We start from the raw sequence: 22,673 nt of genomic DNA on the forward strand, positions 1-22,673 counted from the left end.
GTAGTTTATTTTATTTATTTATTTTAGTCATTTATATATAGCGCCATTATTTCCACAACGCTTTACAGACATTATTGGCACTGTCCCCGATGGGGCTCACAATCTAAATTCCCTATTATCAGTATGTCTTTGGAATGTGGGAGGAAACCGGAGTACCCGGAGTAATCCCACGCAAACACAGGGAGAACATGCAAACTCCATGCAGATGTTATCATTGGTGGGATTTGAACCCAGCACCCCAGTGCTGCAAGGCTGCATTACTGATCACTGAGCCACCATGCCGCTAGTTCAGCGGTTTCTGAAAACATACCCAGATTTGCCAGAGTTTCTGGTCAAGGTATGCCGTGTCATGACTCATTTCTGCAAGTTGCTCACAGCTGCTTCTGCTCTGGCAGTGCTGCAGCAGTGCATACAAGGGCAAGTTCACTGAGTGGTGTGTGACGCCACCACGTGCTGGAACTCCACACTGCACATGCTGGCAAGGCTTCGTGAGTAAAAGAGACAAGTGGTTGAGTGTCAGGAAAAGTTTAATCAAGAACGTGCAGTCTCTGGCTCCCCCTTACCCTGCTAACCAATAAGGGTATCGACAGAGGATAAGAAAATGAGTGCAGCTGCTCTACTTTATGTTGAATCTTGCTGCACGTGATGTGACGGGATGTATACAGGGTTGGTCTGGCCAGGCGGGGTATCAGAGAAATCCCCGGTGGGTCCTTGGCTGTGGGAAGGAGAGGAGAAAGAGATGGAAAAAAAAAAGAAGTCTGCTGTTTTTACGGGTACAGGCCCTTTAAAAGCACAGGCTGCATAAGCGCAGGGGCGCGCGAACACAGCGTTAATTTCCTGAACCGCTGCGGCGCACGTACCGATCGATACTGGCAAATGTGCGCCTGTTGTCACTGGCGTATGACGTCAGTGTCATGCACCGCATGCGACAGGCGCACACATTCACCACCAGCTTCTTCTATGTCGAAGGCCATTTTACCATGAGCGCTCCAACCTGCAGAGGAGGAGGATACCCCTGGGAGCGCAGGCAGGTAAGAGGAATGTTTTTTTCTTCTCTCTCTCTCGTGTGGGGGGGCAGGATTAATACACATATGGGTGAAGGGGGCCTGGATGGATAAACATACGGGGGGAAGGGGGCCAGGATGAATACACATATGGGGGGAGGGGGCCAGGATGGATACACATATGGGGAAAGGGGGCCAGGATGGATACACATGTGGGGGAGTTAGGGGCAGGACAAGAGACCCGGATGGATACACATGTGGGGCCAGGAATGATACATATGGGGGCAGGACAAGGGGTCTGATGGATACATATGGAAGGGCAGGACAAGGGGCCAGATGGATACATATGGGGGCCAGGATGGAGATATTGGAGGCCAGGATGGATATATAGGGGCAGGACAGGGACCAGGATGTATACATATGGGGGGCCAGGATGGAGATATGGGGTGCCAGGATGTTGTTCCTATCTTCAAAAAGGGGAAGAAGGTGGACCCAGGCAACTATAGGCCGGTGAGTCTGACTTCTATACCAGGAAAGATCTTTGAACAAATTATTAAACAACATGTGTGTCAGTACCTGGATAAGAATGAAGTGATTAAACAGAGTCAGCATGGGTTTGTAACTAATAAATCATGTCAGACTAACTTAATTTCCTTCTATGACGGAATCACTGATTGGGTGGATCAAGGAAATGCTGTAGATATAGTATATCTTGACTTCAGCAAAGCATTTGACAAAGTATCTCATACAATCCTTATTGAAAAAATGACTAAGTATGGAATGGACAAGGCAACTGTTAGGTGGATTCATAACTGGCTTAGTGATCGGACCCAAAGAGTGGTCGTAAATGGCTGCACATCCAGTTGGAAGAATGTCTCAACTGGGGTACCACAGGGCTCTGTCCTGGGCCCTGTATTGTTCAACATCTTTATCAACGATTTAGATGAAGGAATTGAGGGTAAACTGATTAAATTTGCTGATGACACAAAGCTAGGAGGGATAGCTAATACTAGAGAAGAGAGAGAGGATTCAAAAAGATATAAATAAACTGGAGAAGTGGGCAGCAACTAACAGAATGGTTTTTAACAGGGAAAAATGCAAAGTACTACATCTGGGCAATAAAAATGAAAAGAGCATATACAGAATGGGAGGAATAGGCCTAAGCAACAGCACATGTGAAAAAGACTTGAGTATACTAATAGATCACAGACTGAATATGAGTCAACAGTGTGATGCAGCAGCAAAAAAGGCAAATGCAATTCTAGGATGTATTAACAGAAGCATACAGTCTAGATCACGCAAAGTCATTATTTCCCTTACTCCTCTTTCGTCAAACCTCATCTGGAATATTGTGTCCAGTTTTGGGCACCACATTTTAAAAAAGACATCAACAAACTGGAGCAAGTTCAGAAAAGAGCGACCAGAATGGTGACCGGTCTGCAAACCCTGTCTTATGAGGAAAGGTTGCAGGATTTGGGATTGTTTAGTTTGCAAAAGAGAAGACTGAGAGGAGACTTAATAGCTGACTACAAATATCTAAAGGGCTGTCACATTGTAGAAGGATCAACTTTATTCTCATTTGCACAAGGAAAGACTAGAAGCAATGGGATGAAACTGAATGGGAGGAGACACAGATTAGATATTAGAAAAAACTTTTTGACAGTTAGAGTGATCAATGAGTGGAACAAGCTGCCACGAGAAGTGGTGAGTTCTCCTTCAATGGAAGTCTTCAAACAGAGGCTGGACAGACATCTGACTGGGATGATTTAGCGAATCCTGCTTTGAGCAGGGGGTTGGACCAGATGGCCCAGGAGGTCCCTTCCAACTCTACGATTCTATGATTCTATGATATATGGGGGGCAAAACAAGGGACCAGGATGGATATATGGGGTGCCAGGATGCATATATATGGTACAGCCAGGATGGATATACAGTATATGGGGGGGTCAAGATGCATTTATAGGAGAGGGGGCAGGACAAGGGACCAGGATGCATATACAGTCATGGCCAAAAGTTTAGAGAATGACACAAATATTAATTTTTACAAAGTCTACTGCTTCATTTTTTCTAATGGCAATTTGCATATACTCCAGAATGTTATAAAGAGTGATCAGCTTAACAGCAATTACTTGCAAAGTCAATATTTGCCTAGAAAATTAACTTTATCCCCCAAAACACATTTCAACATCATTGCAGCCCTGCCTTAAAAGGACCAGCTAACATCGTTTCAGTGATTGCTCCATTAACACAGGTGTGGGTGTTGATGAGGACAGGGCTGGAGATCAATCTGTCATGATTAAGTAAGAATGACACCACTGGACACTTTAAAAGGAGGCTGGTGCTTGGCATCATTGTTTCTCTTCTGTTAACCATGGTTATCTCTAAAGAAACACGTGCAGTCATCATTGCACTGCACAAAAATGGCCTAACAGGGAAGAGTATCGCAGCTAGAAAGATTGCACCTTAGTCAACAATCTATCGCATCATCAAGAACTTCAAGGAGAGAGGTTCCCTTGTTGCCAAAAAGGCTCCAGGGCGCCCAAGAAAGACCAGCAAGCACCAGGACCGTCTCTTGAAAGTGTTTCAGCTGTGGGATCGGGCTACCAACAGTGCAGAGCTTGCTCAGGAATGGCAGCAGGCAGGTGTGAGTGCATCTGCATGCACTGTGAGGCGGAGACTTTTGGAGCAAGGCCTGGTCTCAAGGAGGGCAGCAAAGAAGCCACTTCTCCTTCTCTCCAGAAAAAACATCATGGACAGACTGATATTCTGCAAGAGGTACAGGGAGTGGACTGCTGAGGACTGGGGTAAAGTAATTTTCTCTGATGAATCCCCTTTTCGATTGTTTGGGACATCTGGAAAACGGCTTATTCGGAGAAGACCAGGTGAGCGCTACCACCAGTCTTGTCTCATGCCAACTGTCAAGCATCCTGAAACCATTCATGTGTGGGGTGGCTTCTCAGCCAAGGGAATGGGCTCTCTCTCAGTCTTGCCTAAAAACACAGCCATGAATAAAGAATGGTAACAGAATGTCCTCCAAGAGCAACTTCTCCCAACCGTCCAAGAGCAGTTTGGCGATCAACAATGCCTTTTTCAACATGATGGAGCACCTTGCCATAAAGCAAAGGTGATAACTAAATGGCTCAGGGAACAAAACATAGAGATTTTAGGACCATGGCCTGGAAACTCCCCAGATCTTAATCCCATTGAGAACTTGTGGTAAATCATCAAGAGACGGGTGGACAAGCAAAAACCTTCAAATTCAGACAAAATAAAAGCATTGATTTTGCAAGAATGGACTGCTATCAGTCAGGATTTGATCCAGAAGTTGATTGAGAGCATGCCAGGGAGAATTGCTGAGGTCCTGAAGAAGAAGGGTCAACACTGCAAATATTGACTTGCTGCATTAACTCATTCTAACTGTCAATATAACCTTTTGTTACTCATAATATGATTGCAATTATATTTCTGTATGTGATAAAAACATCTGACAAACACACATAAAAACCAGAGGGCAGCAGATCATGTGAAAATATAATATTTGTGTCATTCTTTAAACATTTGGCCGTGACTGTATATGGAGGGGATGATGGCTATATGGGGAGGGACCAGGATGGATATATATGGTACAGCCAGGATGGATATATATGGGGTTCAAGATGGATTTATGCGGGAGTGGGGCAGGAAAAGGACCAGGATGCATATATATGGGGGCAGGATGGATATATGGGAAGGGGCCAGGATGGATATTTATGGGGGGCCAGGTTGCAAATATGTGGGGCCAGGATGGATTTATAGGGGGGAGTAGAAGAGACCAGGAAGCATATATTTGAGGGGCAGGACAAGGGACCAGGAAGGCTATATGGGGGTCCAGGAGAGATATATAGTGGGGCAGGACAAGGGACATAGCTGTATAGCTGGGGTATCAGGATGGATATCTGGGGGCCAGACTGGACAAGGGACATAGGGGATCAGGCTGCGGCATATTATAAAATATAGAGGCCAGGCTGGGTGAGATTATTAAATAAAGGGGGCCATGATGAGGGACTTAATTACTGTTAGAGGGCCAGAATGAGGAACATACTATATTAGTTTATGGTGACAAGTGGGGAACATAATTTCCTTAGGGTCCAATGAGGGACATTATTACTACTGTAATATAATTTTCTTCTTCATCTGATGTAGAGTACAAGTCAGGGAAAAAGTAGGGAAAGTGCTCTGGAAGTGATCAGCTATTGATGACTGTTATTTTTTGTAGAGACGAGTCCTGGCTGGAAGACGTGATGGCGGTCTGTGCTGGTTGAAGAAGAAAAGCGAAGATGAAAGATTTCAACTACAGACATCACTGGTGAGTCAGTGCATTACATGTACATGCACACTGTATACTGTGTACAGTGCTCCTGTGTATAATGTCAATGGTGATCACTGTATTACCTCTACACTGACACTATAAACACATCTCCTGTGTATAATGTCACTAGTGATCACTGTATTACCTGAACACTGACATTATGTACAGATCTGTGTATAATGTCACTTTTGGTCACTGTATTACCTGTACACTGACACTATATACAGAGCTCCTGTGTATATTGTCGCTGATGATCACTGTATTACCTGTACACTTACACTATATGCATAGCTCTTGTGTATAATGTCACCTGTGATCACTGTATTACATGTAAACTGACACTATATACAGAGCTCCTTTGTATAATGTCACTGGTGATCACTGCATTACCTATGCACTGACACTATATACAGAGCTCATGTGTATAATGTCACTGGTGATCCTTGTATTACCTGTACATTAACACTATATACAGAGCTCCTGTGTATAATGCCACTGGTGATCACTGTATTATCTGTACACTGAGACTATATACAGAGCTCCTGTATATAATGTCAATGGTGGTCACTGTATTACCTGTACACTAACACTATATACAGAGCTCCTGTATATAATGTCACTAGTGATCACTGTATTACCTCTACACTGACACTATATACAGAGCTCCTGTGTATAATATCACTGGTGGTGACTGTATTACCTGTACACTGACACTATATACAGAGCTCCTGTGTATAATGTCACTAGTGATCACTATATTACCAATGCACTGACACTATTTACAGAGCTCCTGTGTATAATAACACTGGTGATCACTTTAGTACTTGTACACTGGCACTATATACAGAGCTTTTGTGTATAATGTCACCTGTGATCACTGTATTACCTGTACACTGACACTATATACAGAGCTGCTGTATATAATGTCACTGGTGGTAATAACAGTGTTGTTAGTATTTTGATTTGTATTCATAATCAGTATTGTAGTATTCGGTCACTATGTGGTGGTAATTTGTAGTCTGGTAACGGTGTGGCAGTATTTCTCCTTGTATGTGGAATTACTTGGTCCCTATATGTGGGTAATATGTCATATTATTCGGTCACTTTGTGATGGTAATATGTGGTCATGTCATGGTGTGGCGGTATTTGCCCCTTTTATGTAGTATTATTCGGTCACTATGTGGTATGGTCATGGTGTGGTTGTATTTCTTCCTGTATGTAGTGGTATTGTCTTTGTATAGGGGATTGTGTTTTGTATGGCGGTCATTTATTCTCTCTGATATTAATTAGGAGAAGATTCTTTATTTCCATTAGAGATTAAACACTTTGTACACAGTGGCAGAGATGCACTTACAGGGGTTTCCTGTTGAAAAAAGTAATCACCTATCCACAGGATAAGTGATAACATATTGATTGGTACGGGTCTGAGTGATTTGACCCATTCAGTAAAATGTGGAACTTTTTATCCCCATTAGACTGGAGTGGCATGTCTGACTTCACCACTGATCTATTCATTCCCTCAGTGGCTGCACTTGTTTTTTTCTAGAAGCCCCAAAGAGAATGAATGGAGCTGCGGTCAGATATCCCACCTGCCTCTCCATTTTAAAATGAGGATAAGTGTCCTATCAACTATAAAACTTCCTCATTCTTCCGATCAGTGTAGTTTCTAATGGTCGGACCAAAGCGATCACCTATCCTGTGGAGCCCATGGATCGGTGATAACTTGTTTTAACCAAAGAATCCTATTAATGTAAACTACCCTAATTATTATGCATCCTAGTTATAGTGGTGCACAGTAGATGTGCAGGAGCAGCCTGTGTTTTACAGTCGATGCTCCACTATAATGGGGATAACGACTGACAGATATTTGCATATAGCTGTAGGGTGGGCACCTAGAGTCCATTCCCCTGGTGGGCCCCAGACACCCCAGTCCGACCCTGGATGTATATATACCATCAGTTCCTGATAGGAGCATATATATACCACGATCCAGTCACCATCAAGTCCCTAACACCACATAAATATGAACACTATGCTGCCACCACCAACCTCTTATAGGTGGATTGCACACTTGTTTGGTAACATGAATTTATGCGGAGTACGTGGCGGATCGCTCAGAGACCAAGAAGAACGTAGTTAGCAAAATTATAATTTTACTCTGGAAGAATCAGCAGTGTTTACAAAAACAAAAAGAATGATAAATACAAAAAGAGACAAAATACAAAAATGTATTAGGCTGTGTGCCCACGATGCGTTTTTGTAAGCGTTTCCGCAGCGTTTGAGCCGGATCAGACGCTGCAGAAACGCTTAAAAGATGCATCCAATTAATTAGCATGCGTTTTTGGCTTTTTGTGCCAATGCATGCGTTTTTAACCGCTCAGGAATCGCTTAGCGGCTAAAAACGCAGCATGCTCATTAATTCCCGCATTGCTGAGCGTTTTTAGCCATCCCCAATGATCCCAGAAATCGCGTGTCAAAAAACGCGTCAAAATCGCGTCAAAAATCGCGCAAAAAACGAGCGGAAAAAGACGCGCGATTTCTGGGAAGGGGATCCTTTTCCTGAGCGTTTAAAAATGCTAGCGTGGGCACATAGCCTAACAGTTTTGAAATAAACTGGATAAAAATACGAAGCTTAATAAATCTCAGTCACAGGTATGATGTGTCGCTAAAGGGGAGGAGAGATCCCAAAGAAATGATCCAGTACCACAACATTGTGTTCAGCTGTCTTTCCTGGTTCTGAATGAATGCCACAGTTGGACTTTCTTGTTTTATGCTTCAGCCATAAAACTAGGAACTCCCACTTTGCTGCCCGGCTGTTTTCTGTGAGGTACACATATCTTTGAATGTTATCAATAACTCCTTTTCTTCATGTCTTTGGCCTGGAAGCTCACAGGCCAGCGATATTGGCATTATTTTTTCCCTTTTGATTTTACCGTTTTTTAGAGTCCACACACAGTATGTCTGTGATTTGCTGGTTAGCAGAAATTCATTTCTCAGGTTTCTGATAGCCCTAAATGCTGCAAAATGCTGCCATGCGTAACCCCAAGTGCACAGATCCTGGAAATCTAATATTCATGTTTCTGGGATTAATGTGTGTTATTGAATTTGACTTTGAGTGTTATGCTTAGAAGACAAAGAGGTTTTTGGAAGAAAACAAATTCAGCTCTGCTAGTGCTGGCAGGCAATAAAACTCAGCATTCCAAACTGACTATTTACTCTGGTTGTGTCCCCAGAACAATGGAAAATAATTAATATTTTCCTGACATAGAATACCAGCTCCAACACGCCCGTCGGTATTCTTGTCAGCCTCTGCACATAACAACTGAAGAGTGGGCATGGATCTCTGACATTTGCTTGGTTCTGCCAGAGTTTGAGGACTCCAAGAAGATGGTGAGTGGCGATGACGCCATAGTTAGTGCAACTATCCCGCTTGCGTGCCTACTTAAACAGTCGCTGCACACAATTAAACATGAAGATTTGCATGCGGATCAGCTGGGGATGCAGGAGGACATAGCACAGAGAGATTGTAGCCAGCCCAGACTCATCTCAACTGCTCAGCACAAATTGGGTAACAAAGAGAAAGTGGACGCAGAGGAAGAGGAAGAGGAGGAACAGGAGCTGGTGGCAAGTGCAACAGAGGCTAGTAACCACATAACCTTCATCCCATCTTTCCTATGTGGATTGGCTGAGGATAGGAATGAGTATGAAGAGAGGGAGGAGGAGGAGGAGATAGAGAGTTGTCATCATGGAGGAGACAAGGAAGTTTTTGCTGTATGGAGCTTGACACATATGGCCAACTTTATGTACTGCTGCCTTTCCCGTGACCCTCGTGTTACATTCAAGTGCAAAAAGGAACAGGATCCAATTTGAGTGAAAAGTTGAAAAAATCTTTAATCTGCCATAATGCAACGTTTCAACCAGTGGTGTTCTTTATCAAGTATACATGCTATCTGAAATGGCAGCCTTATATAGTGTGGACATACATTCACACCAATCACCAATAAGGTACTGCCCACTTCTATTACATACATATTTTACAAAGCATTATCAAACATAATCCTTACAATGCTTATATATAGTGCAATCTATATAACATAGTCATTATAATTAACAAAAACAAACAAAATAATATTGGAAACTATAAACCCCACTACAGTGCTGCACCAATCATTGTAAGGCATAATCATATCAAGGAAACCACAGACCAACCTGTGTCCCCGACTCATGATACATAGAAATATTAGCATAGGCCAATAAGGTCCATCTCATCAGATTGCTCCAAAAAAGGTTATGCCCCAGAGCCAATACCCAGTATTAATATGGATGGGAGAAATGTCCCCGGCCATTAGGTGCCCGATCGCACATGCTCAGCCACTCTGCATCACTGGGGCAAGACCACATGATGATGTCATGTGACCGAGCACCCAGGACTCCAGGCAACCAACATTGCTAGCTGACAATGCACAATTTTGTACCAGGTTTGAAGCAAATAAGTTTTCATTTGATCTTATGCTCCTTAACATCGCGTTCCTACACATGGAGATGGAGACGATCAGGAAGAATATTGTGGATCTGGAGCACCAATTGACAACACAGCTGACAGCACAGGAAATGAACTCGTGTAAAACCCAATTGGATGAGAACCTTGTGAAATTCAGAGGTGACATCAAAATGACGAAAAGGACTAAATGGTTTCGGGATGCTGAAGATTATAAAACTGGTCATATTTTTTCTTGATATACTGGTTTTCAATCTCTTTCTAATAATAGGAGAAGGAAATTTACTCAGTCCCAGAGATGGATTAAACCCCAAGATGTGAATCAGCAGAGATTCGGCTTTACAACGGCCGAGTCTGACTCTCCAGATAAATCCAGTATTGGAGGTACAACATTGACTAACTTTTTGTTAAGAGACAAGATAGACAAAACAACACCAAAAGGAGGGGCCGGAGAGGCGGCTGGAAACACAGGAGGAAAACATACAGCACGCGATCAGAGAATGGTACACAATACAACGATGAGGAAACAGAACATGGAGGAGAAGTGGAAGAACAAGTAGTTAATAGAGAACTGGTGGTAAATATATCATCATTACAATTATTGGATACTGAACATGACGCTTTGTCAAGAGAGCTTTCATTCTGCCCCTCAAATTCACCTGACTGGTTTGTACTCGAATGAGATCTATATTCCTTTTTTAGAAGATTACATTTGACATCAAATGAAATGGAATAGGGATAAAGCACACCACAAAAATATAAAATGAAAAACCTTTATTCGGCAATCAAGTCATCATTAAAAAACATGAGGAAACCTGACGCGTTTCAGGTGTATAAATGCACCCTTACTCATAGGATTCACTCATAGAACAATGGTCACAGTAAATAGTAACAAACAGCCAATCAAAATTGATTAACAATTACTAAATTATGCAGGAACATGTGCAAACACAAAACTGAGAAACCCATTCAATAAATATAAAAGAAATCGTTTCTTGAATTCATTCCTCTTGGAAACCTGGTGTCCAATTTCAGAATCCAGTATGCCTCTCTTGTAGTTAACATTTTCTGTTTATTTCCACCCCATATGGGACTGCAAATTTTCTCAAAATCATAGAAGGAAAAATTAGTAACATCTCCATGATGAACATTCACAAAATGCTTTGAGGTGCCTTTTGTATGTTGGTAATATGTTCAGCTATGCGTTTTTTTTTCATTTTTCTTGTTGTACAGCCAATTTACTGCATCTGACATGGAACACAACAGATGCAATATATTATGTACTGTGTATCACAATTCACAAATGACGTAATAGCTAAGGAAAATCCTGAAAAAGAACAAATGAACTTAGGGCCCCGTCACACATAGCGACGCACCAGCGATCCCAACAACGATATGACCTTGTCAGGATCGCTGGTGCATTGCTACAGGATCGCTGGTGAGCTGCCAAACAGGCAGCTTCATCAGCGATCAGCACCAGCGACAGGCGTGTAACAAGCGACGCACGTCGCTTAGTTACCCGCAGTGTATCTTAGTTACCAGCGCGCTGATGCAGGGAGCTGGTAACCAAGGTACACATCAGGTTTCTAAGGGGCGCGCAGCACTTAGAAACCCGATGTGTACCTTGGTTACCAGCTCCCTGCACCAGCGCGCTGGTAACTAAGGTACACATCGGGTATCTAAGTGCCGCGCTGCACTTAGAAACCCGACATTTACCTTAGTTACCAGCGCCAGCTGGCAGATCGCTGGTCTCCCGCCTGTCACACGCAGCGATGCGTGCTGGGCAGCGGGAGACCAGCGATCAAAAAAAATCCAGACATTTCCACAGCGATCAGCGATACCCAGCAGGAGGCTGGTCGCTGGTCGCTGTCACAAACAGCGATTTCGCTGGTGAGATCGCTGTTGTATCACAAAACTTGTGACTCAGCAGCGATCTCGCTAGCGAGATCGCTATGTGTGACGGGGGCTTTAGTCTTGTCAACTGCAAAAGTAACGACATTACACCGATTACTAGCTCATTTAAAAGAAACATTTGCAGACAACTACGTTGCAGAAGGAGACTCATGTTTCAAAAGACTCGGTGACAAAGCATTGCCCAAACTATAGCCCCTTCTGGCTACAAAATTACAACCATCAGCAACAATTTTGCACAGTTTTGCCCAGTTTCTCATCCTGATTAACAATAGGAAGATATTTTTTAACTATATTTTTATTACAATTAAACTGAGGGCTATATGGAGTCGAAAACACTAAAGGGGAATGCATATTAGACAATAAAGATTTGTTCCCAGAAAACCTAAATCGTGACTGTTTTTGAACCTTATTAAGGGCAATGTGAATATGTGAATATCATATTGATTATAGCTTCTATCCAAAATGGCGTTGACGAACAATTATGCTTTCCTTCATAAAAGTACCACGATCAGAGCATAATTTATTTATTCTATTAACCTCTTAGTGACAGAGCCAGTTTGCAGCTTAATGACCAGGCCAATTTTTACAATTCTGACCACTGTCATTTTATAAGGTTATAACTCTGGAATGCATTAATGGATCCTGCTGATTCTGAGAATGTTTTTTCATGACATATTGTACTTCATGTTAGTGGTAAATTTTCTTCGATAAGTCTTGTGTTTATTTATGAAAAAAACAGAAATATGGTGAAAATTTTGAAAATTTTGCAATTTTAAAACTTTACATTTTATGCCCTTAAATCAGAGAGATGTGTCACACAAATTTCTTAATAAATAACATTTCCCACATGTCTACTTTACATCAGCACAATTTTGGAAGCAAAATTTTTTTCGTTTGGAAGTTATAAGGGTTAAAAGTTGACCAGCGATTTCTCATTTTTACAAAAAAATTTACCAAACCATTTTTTTAGGGACCACATCATATTTAAAGTCATTTTGAGGGGTGTACATGACAGAAAATACCCAAAAGTGGCACCATTCTAAAAACTAGACCCCTCAAGGTGCTCAAAACTACATTCAAGAAGTTTATTAACCCTTTATGTGCATCACAGAAACTAAAGCAATATGGAAGGAAAAAATTAACATTTAACTTTTTTTTGCAAAAAATTTACTTCAGAACCAATTTTTTTTATTTTCACAAGTGTTAAAAGAGAAATTCAACCACAAAATTTGTTGTACAATTTCTCCTGAAAATGCTGATACCCCATATGTGGGGGTAAACCACTTTTTCAGCACACGGCAGAGCTCGCAAGGGATGGAGCGCCGTTTGACTTTTTCAACGCAGAAATGGCTGGAATTGACATCGGATGCCATGTTGCGTTCGGAGAGCCCCTGATGGCCCTAAACAGTGGAAACCCCCAATAAGTGACCCCATTTTGGAAACTAGACCCATTAAGGAACTTATGTAGATGTGTGGTGAGCACTTTGAACCTTCAAGTGCTTCACAGACGTTTATAACGTAGAGCCATGAAAATAAAAAATCCATTTTTTTTCCTCAAAAATGATCTTTTCGCCCCCAAATTTTTATTTTTTACAAGGGTAACAGGAGAAATCATACCCCCACAGATGTTGTGCGATTTGTCCTGATTACGCTGATACCCCATATATGTGGGGAGGAAGCACTGTTTGGGTGTATGGGAGAGCTTGGAAGGTAAGGAGTGCCATTTTGGAAAGCAGACTTTGATGGAATGGTCTGCGGACGTCATGTTGCATTTGCAGAGCCCCTAATGGGCCTAAACAGTGGAAACCCCCCACAAGTGACCCCATTTTGGAAATTAGACCCCCCAAGGAGCTTATCTAGATGTGTGGTGAGCACTTTGAACCCCCAAGCGCTTCACAGAAGTTTATAAACGCAGAGTGTGAGAATAAAAAGTCTTTTTTATTTCCACAAAAGTGATTTTTTTAGACCCCAAAAGTTGGTAAATAGTGGAAACCCCTCAATTCTTGCTCCTACCCTAACCCCAACACATCCCTAACCCTAACCCTAATCCCAACCCTAATCCCTAATCATAATTCTAACCCTAATCCTAGTTCGCCCTAACCCTAATTCTAACCCTAGCCCTAACCCTAGCCCTTACCCTAACCCTAGCCCTAGCCCTAACCCTAACCCTAATCTTAACCCTAGCCCTAACCCTAACCTTAACCCTAACCCTAGCCGTAACCCTAACCTTAACCCTAACCCTAGCCCTAGCCCTAGCCCTAACCCTAACCCTAGCCCTAACCCTAGCCCTAACCCTAACCCTAACCCTAGCCCTAGCCCCAACCCTAACCCTAACGGAAAACTGAAAAAAAATATTTTCTTTATTTTGTTATGTTGGCCTAACTAAGGGGGTGATAAACGGGGGGGTTATGTACTATTTTTTTTATTTTGATCACTATGATAGTTTATCATAGTGATCAAAATGAATGAATGGAATTTGCCAGCCGGAGCCGGCAGATTCCCGGCGGGCGCACTGCGCATGCGCCCGCCATTTTCTTCCGGATCCAAGATGGTGGCGCCCACCGGAGGATGCCGACGGGACGCGGGACCACCGGGAGGGGACCCTGGACCACAGAGAGGTACTGGGGGGAATTGGGAACCCTAGTTCTCTCTCCTCTGATGTGCGATCACATCAGAGGAAAGAGAAATTTAATGCAAAATCGCGACTTTTTTTTTCCGGTCGCCGTTATAGGGTTAATAACGGCGATCGCAAAAGCGGGGTCAGTAAAAACTGACCGATTCATGCTCTCTGGGGTCTCGGCCACCCCCGGCTGCCGAGACCCCAGAGAAAATCCGACACTGGGGGGCGCTATTCACTTTCTCCACAGCGTTGTGAATTAGCGGCGCTGTGGTTTATGTACACTTAATTACTGCCATTAAAAGGCGTATCGGTGGTCGCTAAGGGGTTAAACTCAACATAATGGTGTGTTTGGCAAGAGAAGAAGATGACAATAACAAAGAATTACCAGCAATATTTTTTCTGTTAACTGTAGTATGAAATTTATGTGTAGTACCATCACCAGTCAATAGAATATCTAGGAAGGAAATTTGAGTACCAAATTTACTGGTGGTAAAAGATAAATTTAAATCATTAAAATTCAAAAAATTTTGAAAGTCCTGCAATTTTAAAGGGGAACCCTGCCAAATAAATATCAGGTCATCCACGTATCTACCAAACCAAAAAATGTCCTTTGAAAAAGGTTTGGCATCAGAAAAAATAAATAATTCCTCCCACCAGGCCATGTATAGGATGGCGAGAGACGGAGAAAAATTGGAACCCATCGGTGCTCCAAGCACCTGTAAAAAATCTGAATTATCAAACATAAAAAAATTATGTTTGAGTAGATACGTGAGTGACCTGATAATAAACTGCTTCAGTTCATCAGAATAATTGCTATAAGAATTTAAATGATGGTTAACAGCTTTAATTGCCAAAGAATGGGGGATGGAAGAAAAAAGAAGGACTACATCACATGTAAAAAATTCAAATTATTATCCCAATATACATTTTCCAAAGACATAAGAACAGAGGAAGAATCCTTTAAATAACCAGGAATTCTGGAGATTAGAGGATGCAAATGGTCATTGACCCACGTAGTCAGTGATTCCAGCATAGATGGAAATTAGATTAGTCTGGCATGAGTTGTCTGCTATAAACCCATGCTGGCACTGGTTAATTACTATATTCTTATCCAAGTACTTACATACATACTGATTAATAATTTGTTCAAAGATCTTTCCTGGGATAGAAGTAAGGTTTACTGGACTGTAATTTCCTGGCTTTTTTGCTTTTTTTGAAAATAGAGACAACATTTGCCCTTCTCCAATCTTCTGGGTCTTCTATTTTCCAGGATTTTTCAAAGACTCTGGCTAGTGGTTTTGCAATTTCCTCTGCTACCTCTTTCAGTACCCTAGGATGTAATTCATCTGGACCAGGAGGTTTAAATTAATTTAAATTAGCTAAATGTTCCCTCACCTTCTCTCTATTTATGGATAGTGTGGATTCTTTTATTCCTTCAATGGCATCATGAAGATCAGTTGATGTTGCATTTGCTTTCATGGAGAACACAGATGCAAAATTGGAATTTACAAGTTTGGCCCTCTCAACATCATTTTTGACCACTTCACCTTTTTCATCCTGTAAGCATTCTATAGCATCTTTTACTTTTATTTTGCTTTCGATATACTCCCAAAATCCTATTTTGCAACTTTTGGTCTCCCTTGTCAGAGACACTGCACTACACTTGCTCATAGAGCCAGTGCACGTGTCCTGAGAACAGAAGCAGTGCTAAGAGTTACCTGGGGAGCAGGGCAGCAGAGGTGACAAAGCGTGCTTCAACTAATAGTGTCAGAGAAGCCAGAGAACTCAGATTATGGCAAAGCAGAAGTCATGCACGGTACAGACCAGCGAGGTACAGGAGGGATAAACAGATGGGAGGTCAGACAAAGCAAAAGGTCATACACAAGATATCAGTACAGTACCAGGGAGGAGACAGAGCGGATAATCAGGGCCAAGCAGAGATCAAAACCAAACAGACATAGGAGGTACCAGGCAGAATCCAAAGCGATATCCAGGGAACAGACCGAGTCATACACAGAGAATCAAGCAACCAGAACACAGCACTAACACACTCAGGGATCACCACACAATGCCAAGGGCAAGAGTATAACTGACAGGGATGGGAGCGTCCTGAGGCTATAAGAAGCCTCCCCCAGAACCAGGGAAAGGCCACAATCATAGCCCCAGGTGTGCAGGTAAGCCTGCATCGGGATCACAACCTTTAACCCCAGAAATGCCAGTCATCAGCACTGGTTCCAAACATTAACCCCACGTGTGCGAGTCAAACCCGCACTGAGATCATGACAGTACCCCCCTCTCAACGGGGGGCCTCTGGACCCCCAGGCTTGCCCGGGTACTTAGCATGGAAAGCCCGTACCAGGCGATCAACATGCATCAACCGGGCCGGTACCCAGGACCTGTCCTCCGGTCCATACCCCTTCCAATGGACCAGGTACTGTACCGACCGCCTTACCAACCTGGAATCTACGATATGACCAACCTCGTACTCCACCTGCCCCTCGACCAAAACAGGAGAAGCAGCAGACTCGGTGTCTCCCCGGACTGCTTCAAAAGGTTTCAGTAGAGATTTGTGGAAGACGTTAGGGATCTTGAAAGAGGGTGGAAAGCACAGCCTATACGCCACTGGATTGATTTTTTCCACAATCTTTTACGGGCCAATGAATTTGGGTCCTAACTTGGCTGACGGAATCTTTAACTTAATGTTTCGCGTGGAGAGCCAAACTTTCTCTCCCACCCGAAACATGGGACCAGGTGTTCGTTTCCTGTCCGCGAAAAACTTATACCTGCCTTGAGACCTGGATATACGCCGCTGGACTTCTTCCCATGTATCTTTTAACCGCTGAACAGAGTCCTCAGCCCCCGGGCACCCCGAATCCAGATGAGAAAACTCACCAAAATGAGGACTGAACCCATAGTTAATCAAGAAAGGGGACCTACCAGTGGATTGACTCACCCGACTATTGAAGGCAAATTCAGCCAACGGCAGTGCATCACACCAGTCACTCTGTCTAGCAGAGGTTAGACACCTGAGGATCTGTTCCAGGGACTGGTTAGTGCGCTCCGTCTGCCCATTGCTCTCAGGATGGTATGCAGACGAAAAGGACAGAGACATACCTAATTTTTTGCAGAAAGCACGCCAAAACTTAGCCACAAACTGCACACCACGATCAGACACCACATTCAGGGGTACCCCATGCAACCGGATCACATGCTGCACAAACAACCTGGACAACGTCTCAGCTGACGGTAGTGCGGACAGGGGTACGAAATGAGCCTGCTTAGAAAACCTGTCCACCACTACCCATACCACTGTATTACCCTTAGATGGAGGGAGATTGGTAACAAAATCCATGGATAAGTGAGTCCATGGCCTTTCGGGCACTGCCAAGGGTATCAGCTCCCCTGCCGGCCGGCTATGAGAGCTTTTAGAACGAGCGCAGACCCCACAACCAGCAATTAATTTTTTTATGTCCGAACCAAGGGTAGGCCACCAAAAGATCCTAGCCACCGCCAGACGTGTGGCTGAAATACCAGGGTGAGCACTCAGCTTGGATTCATGGAACTCCTGCAAGAGTTTCAGGCGAAGTTGCTCTGGGACAAACAACTTCCCCTCCGGCTCGGCCGCCGAGGCCTGCGACTGGGCCATCGTGCGTTGTTCCACATTGAGCTTATGGAACATTTGGGTCAGGTGCTTGACCTGATCAGCCAAGGCTTGTATGGGATCCATGAGGATAACACACACTTTTTTTTTTTTTTTTCAGAAAAAAAAAACAAAAAAACTGAATAGGTCAGTTATAAAGTCAGAGACACCGCACTACACTTGCTCATAGAGCCAGTGCACGTGTCCTGAGAACAGAAGCAGTGCTAAGAGTTACCTGGGGAGCAGGGCAGCAGAGGTGACAAAGCGTGCTTCAACTAATAGTGTCAGAGAAGCCAGAGAACTCAGATTATGGCAAAGCAGAATTCATGCACGGTACAGACCAGCGAGGTACAGGAGGGATAAACAGATGGGAGGTCAGACAAAGCAAAAGGTCATACACAAGATATCAGTACAGTACCAGGGAGGAGACAGAGCGGATAATCAGGGCCAAGCAGAGATCAAAACCAAACAGACATAGGAGGTACCAGGCAGAATCCAAAGCGATATCCAGGGAACAGACCGAGTCATACACAGAGAATCAAGCAACCAGAACACAGCACTAACACACTCAGGGATCACCACACAATGCCAAGGGCAAGAGTATAACTGACAGGGATGGGAGCGTCCTGAGGCTATAAGAAGCCTCCCCCAGAACCAGGGAGAGGCCACAATCATAGCCCCAGGTGTGCAGGTAAGCCTGCATCGGGATCACAACCTTTAACCCCAGAAATGCCAGTCATCAGCACTGGTTCCAAACATTAACCCCACATGTGCGAGTCAAACCCGCACTGAGATCATGACATCCCTTGCAAGCTTCACTTCATTACTGGCTTTAGCGCTTCTAACTCTTGCCCTGCATTCCCTGCCAACAGTGTTGTATTTTTATTTAGATATGGCTCCCTCTTTCCATTTGATATACATTTCTTTTTTCCTTTATAATAAGTGAATAAGTTCTGTGTTCATCCATCCTGGTCTATTTAAATGCTTCCAATTCTTCCTTCTTTTCAGGATTGTTACAGATTGTGCAGTGAGAAAATCATTTAGCAAAATCTTCCGTACTTCTTGGACATTTCTGTCCTTTAGAACATCGAGCCATTGGACCTTTCCTACCCTCTTTCTGAGTCTAATAAAATCTGCTTTTCTGAAATCCAGCCTTAAAGTCTGAGTACTTGCTGGTGTATTAATAGCAGGTACGCAGGATGCAGTGACAAGACGCGAGACTGAGTTGTACTTTGGGAAGTAACTTTTATAAATTGAAGCCGCTAGGGCTATCCTAAGCAACCAAAACAAAGTAACAGCAATTGTCCTCGCAGGGACTCAGTACAACCAAACACTATTAAAGAGAACACAACTAACCGTGCAAAGGCCGGTTACTATAGGGCCGCGGTATGGCCGACTACGGGTCCTTATTTCCTATAGTGTCACTTATCCGTCCTGACGTCCCTCGGCGTCTCTGATGAAGCTGCTTTGGTGTCGCAACCGCTGGGCCCAGCTGCTGAAGATCTGGCGTAGTCTTTGGGCGCTCCAGTGCCCAAGAGGAGTAGGGGCACAACAGGCTCTGAGGGAGTCCTTTGATGAGGTAACCCCCTGTGAAAGCAGCGGGGTTCCACTAGTTAGTGAGTTAAGGGAGACTCCAGTCCCCAAGCAGGGGTGTATCGCAGTTACGAGAAGTGGCTGTTGGTAGGCCACGTGCACGGCCTGGGGCTGTGCAAAGAGTCTCTCTGTTAGCGAGGAGTAGGCCCCAACTGCTAACTGCAGCGGGGTGATGGCAGCTGCAGGCGGTGATGGACAGGCCGCAGCCACGGGTTGAAGTGGAGCAGCAGCATCTGCGTGTGGCAGCGGGCAGGCTGCAACGGGCTGGAGCACAGCGGCAACGTTTGAGGACGACCGTGGGCAGGTCGTGACTCCGGATTGGAGTGAAGCGGCAGTCTCTTGTCAGTAAGCTCGGCGCCTCCTCCCTGAATGCCACTGTAAATCTCACCTGTGCTGCTGGCCTCCTCTCTGGTCACTGTTTGTCGCTCTGGCTCTCTCACGCCCCCACAGTCTCTTGCTCCGTGTCTGCCATTCTGCTAACTGACCCCCTTGCATGTTCCCTGCCCCTTTTATACTCACCCCTCCCCTTGCTGTCCTGTCACTCTCAGTCGTCCACCTTCCTCCTCCACCCCCGGGTACAGTTCTCTTAGGAACCTAGATGGCGGTCCCCTTGGTTCCGTCCGAGACACTCTGCGGGGGCCCTCCTCCGCACACTGGTCTTCCTCCTCTTGTAATCAGGTTTGTCCTGATGAAGAGGTCTGGCGTGACCTTGAAACGTGTTGACTTGTAAACCTGTTCCAATAAACGATTTGATTTTAAGGATTCTATCTCAACAGCGCATGAGTGATACCTTCCGTCATTTTCCTTCTACCTGTGGTCGTCCTCTCGACCAGTATCTCTGCAGTAGCTGTTACATGCCATTCATGTGTTGCCATTAAGTAACTCTGGAAGGTGAGTGTATCTCACTTTTTCCCTACTCCCTATTGTCATTGGATAAGACCCTATTGTGCTTTTTTCTTCCCAGTTATATTCCTGTTGCAATCTAAAATTCGAGGATAGCATGACCTCTGCCTCATAAATTCACAGCCACCTTTACTTCCTCAACCATTTCCTCCCTGTTGGTAAGAACATAGTGGTGCATGTTCTTTCCATGAAAAACGCAAAACACGTACATGCCTCTCGGAAGTCTGAATGATGCCTTACTTTCACTAATGATGTGGATAAGAAATATGTTCAGCTCAAAATGCATTGGATGTTGATCACATGTTCTTTAGAGCTTGCATTACAATATGTTTTTTAAGAAGTTGCAAATGAATTATTGGAAGTTTTTAACAAATAAGTGCTCAATCAATACTTTTTTAAATTTATGCAGTCGTGGACTGAATAATCCCTTTGCGCTAGGTTTCCCTTCTCTGGAAAATCATGTGTATAAACTTGTACAAAATTACATTAATTTAATATTGATACTAGTTTTTTATGGTAAAGCAAATAAGCACGAAAAAAATTAAATTGCTATGAATTTTATTAGATAACTTAAAGTTAGAAAAGTCATGAAAATGGTGGCAAAAGTTCCTGGAACTTGTTATCACTTGTGATTCTTGTAGTTTTCACATTGAATCATACATCATGAATGAGCTTTTTGGCGATTTAGTATCGAAGATGCAAAGAAGAGAAGATATTGCAGTTATGATTCCATATTTGTTTAGAGTCTGTGAGACAACTCTTATGTTGTGGTTTAATTCAGGATCCTAGAAAAGACATTAAAAATACTTGAGGTTTTAAAAATGCTGTTACTATTTACATTGTTAGAAGGCTGACCTTTATTCCTATATACATCAATAATCTTTGGGTCCCCCTAACTCTGTTTGCCAGATCACCTTATAGTGCTCTATTAGGTTAATTTTGGTACTTATGACTTTTTACTGGGAATATCCCCAACGATCTGCTGATTTGGATATGCTTTGTCCCTTTTCTCTAGCTATCACACAGTGGTCCTTTTCAAAAAGGCTAAGATTACATTTTTGTATAACATGACCAGGACTGTGATTGCCACATGTGGGAATCCGTGGTTGTACCTTGCGAATAATTTGTGATTTTATGTTTCTCAAAAGACCCTACATCAGGTTTCGCCATCCTTTCTTACCGAGAGGACTGCATTCAGCTCTGAGAGACAGCTGAAAGCCACATTCAACGTCCGACCACAGTAGTAACACTCAGACGCTGGTATATAGACAGCCAAAGCTTCCCACACAAATAGCACACTGTGACCTTGTGCCCATTTCTTTATAGGCAGGATACTTACAGTACATCCAGGGGTGCCTACTTAACCTCCATTCAAGCATACTTACAGAACTGTTTCACCCAGGTTCAAACAACCATCAAACTAGCAGTTTCATCATATCTTCTGCTTACCATATTTATCTTCCTCATCCAGTATGTGAGCATCCAGATCTGCTTTTCGGTGCAGATTTTACAAAAGTCACCATCTGGAGACTTGCTCCTCACACTTCATACTTGTTTCCTAGACCTGGTGCTAATGCACCAAGTTGGCAAACAGTAGCGGGCCACACATCATGGGCCCATAAGCTACATGCTGTAAAACAATAGTGTTAAACACTGAGCCATCATGCTGTCCACTGAGCCACCATGTTACTGTCAATCACTGACAGAAGCATTTACTTGGCACAATCCTGTTGATACACGGATTCGGGAGCCAATGCACCCTAATGAATTCCCTTGGGTTGTCATCTTTGTGCTCGTATAAAGTCCAACCCATGACTGGGCTTCATAAAAGATTGTCATTTCATTTCTGTGCTGCAATAATGCAGAATAATAGAACAACTAGTAAAACAATCACAGCTTCAAGTCCCCTATGAAGACTAAAAATAAAAGTGCAGTAAAAAGATTAAAAGATTTCAAAAAAAGTCTTCCCCTTTTTCCTCAATACAAAATTATAGAAATTCAGAAAACATTAAAACATAACAATATTTGCAATTGCCACATTCACACAAATCTGATCTATTAAAATATGAAATTAACCAATATGGCAAATGACATAAAGCTTAAAAATTATTCAATCTCCAGAATTGTAAATGTTTCGTTGTCCTCCTTAAAAA

The 22,673-nt window shown here is 43.3% G+C and overlaps 1 protein-coding gene across 2 annotated transcripts in view; it reads right to left on the bottom strand.

Moving 5' to 3' along the window:
• Positions 1 to 10,609: 10,609 nt before the first annotated feature.
• Positions 10,610 to 22,673, bottom strand: part of LOC141096970 (ranaspumin-like) — a 75,585-nt gene continuing 63,521 nt past the window's right edge. The window contains exon 15 of one of the 2 annotated variants that reach the window (XM_073587513.1): positions 10,610 to 11,097. In XM_073587513.1, the coding sequence (XP_073443614.1) occupies positions 11,045 to 11,097 (53 nt within the window). In that variant the 3' untranslated portion in view covers positions 10,610 to 11,044. Of the gene's footprint in view, positions 11,098 to 21,061; positions 21,306 to 22,673 lie in introns of those variants that run through there. The other variant, XM_073544698.1, reaches the window with a different exon arrangement.

The sequence above is a fragment of the Dendrobates tinctorius genome, unplaced genomic scaffold, assembly GCF_039654945.1.
Source record: "Dendrobates tinctorius isolate UK_male_01 unplaced genomic scaffold, ASM3965494v1 ptg000001l, whole genome shotgun sequence".
Lineage (NCBI taxonomy): Eukaryota > Metazoa > Chordata > Amphibia > Anura > Dendrobatidae > Dendrobates > Dendrobates tinctorius.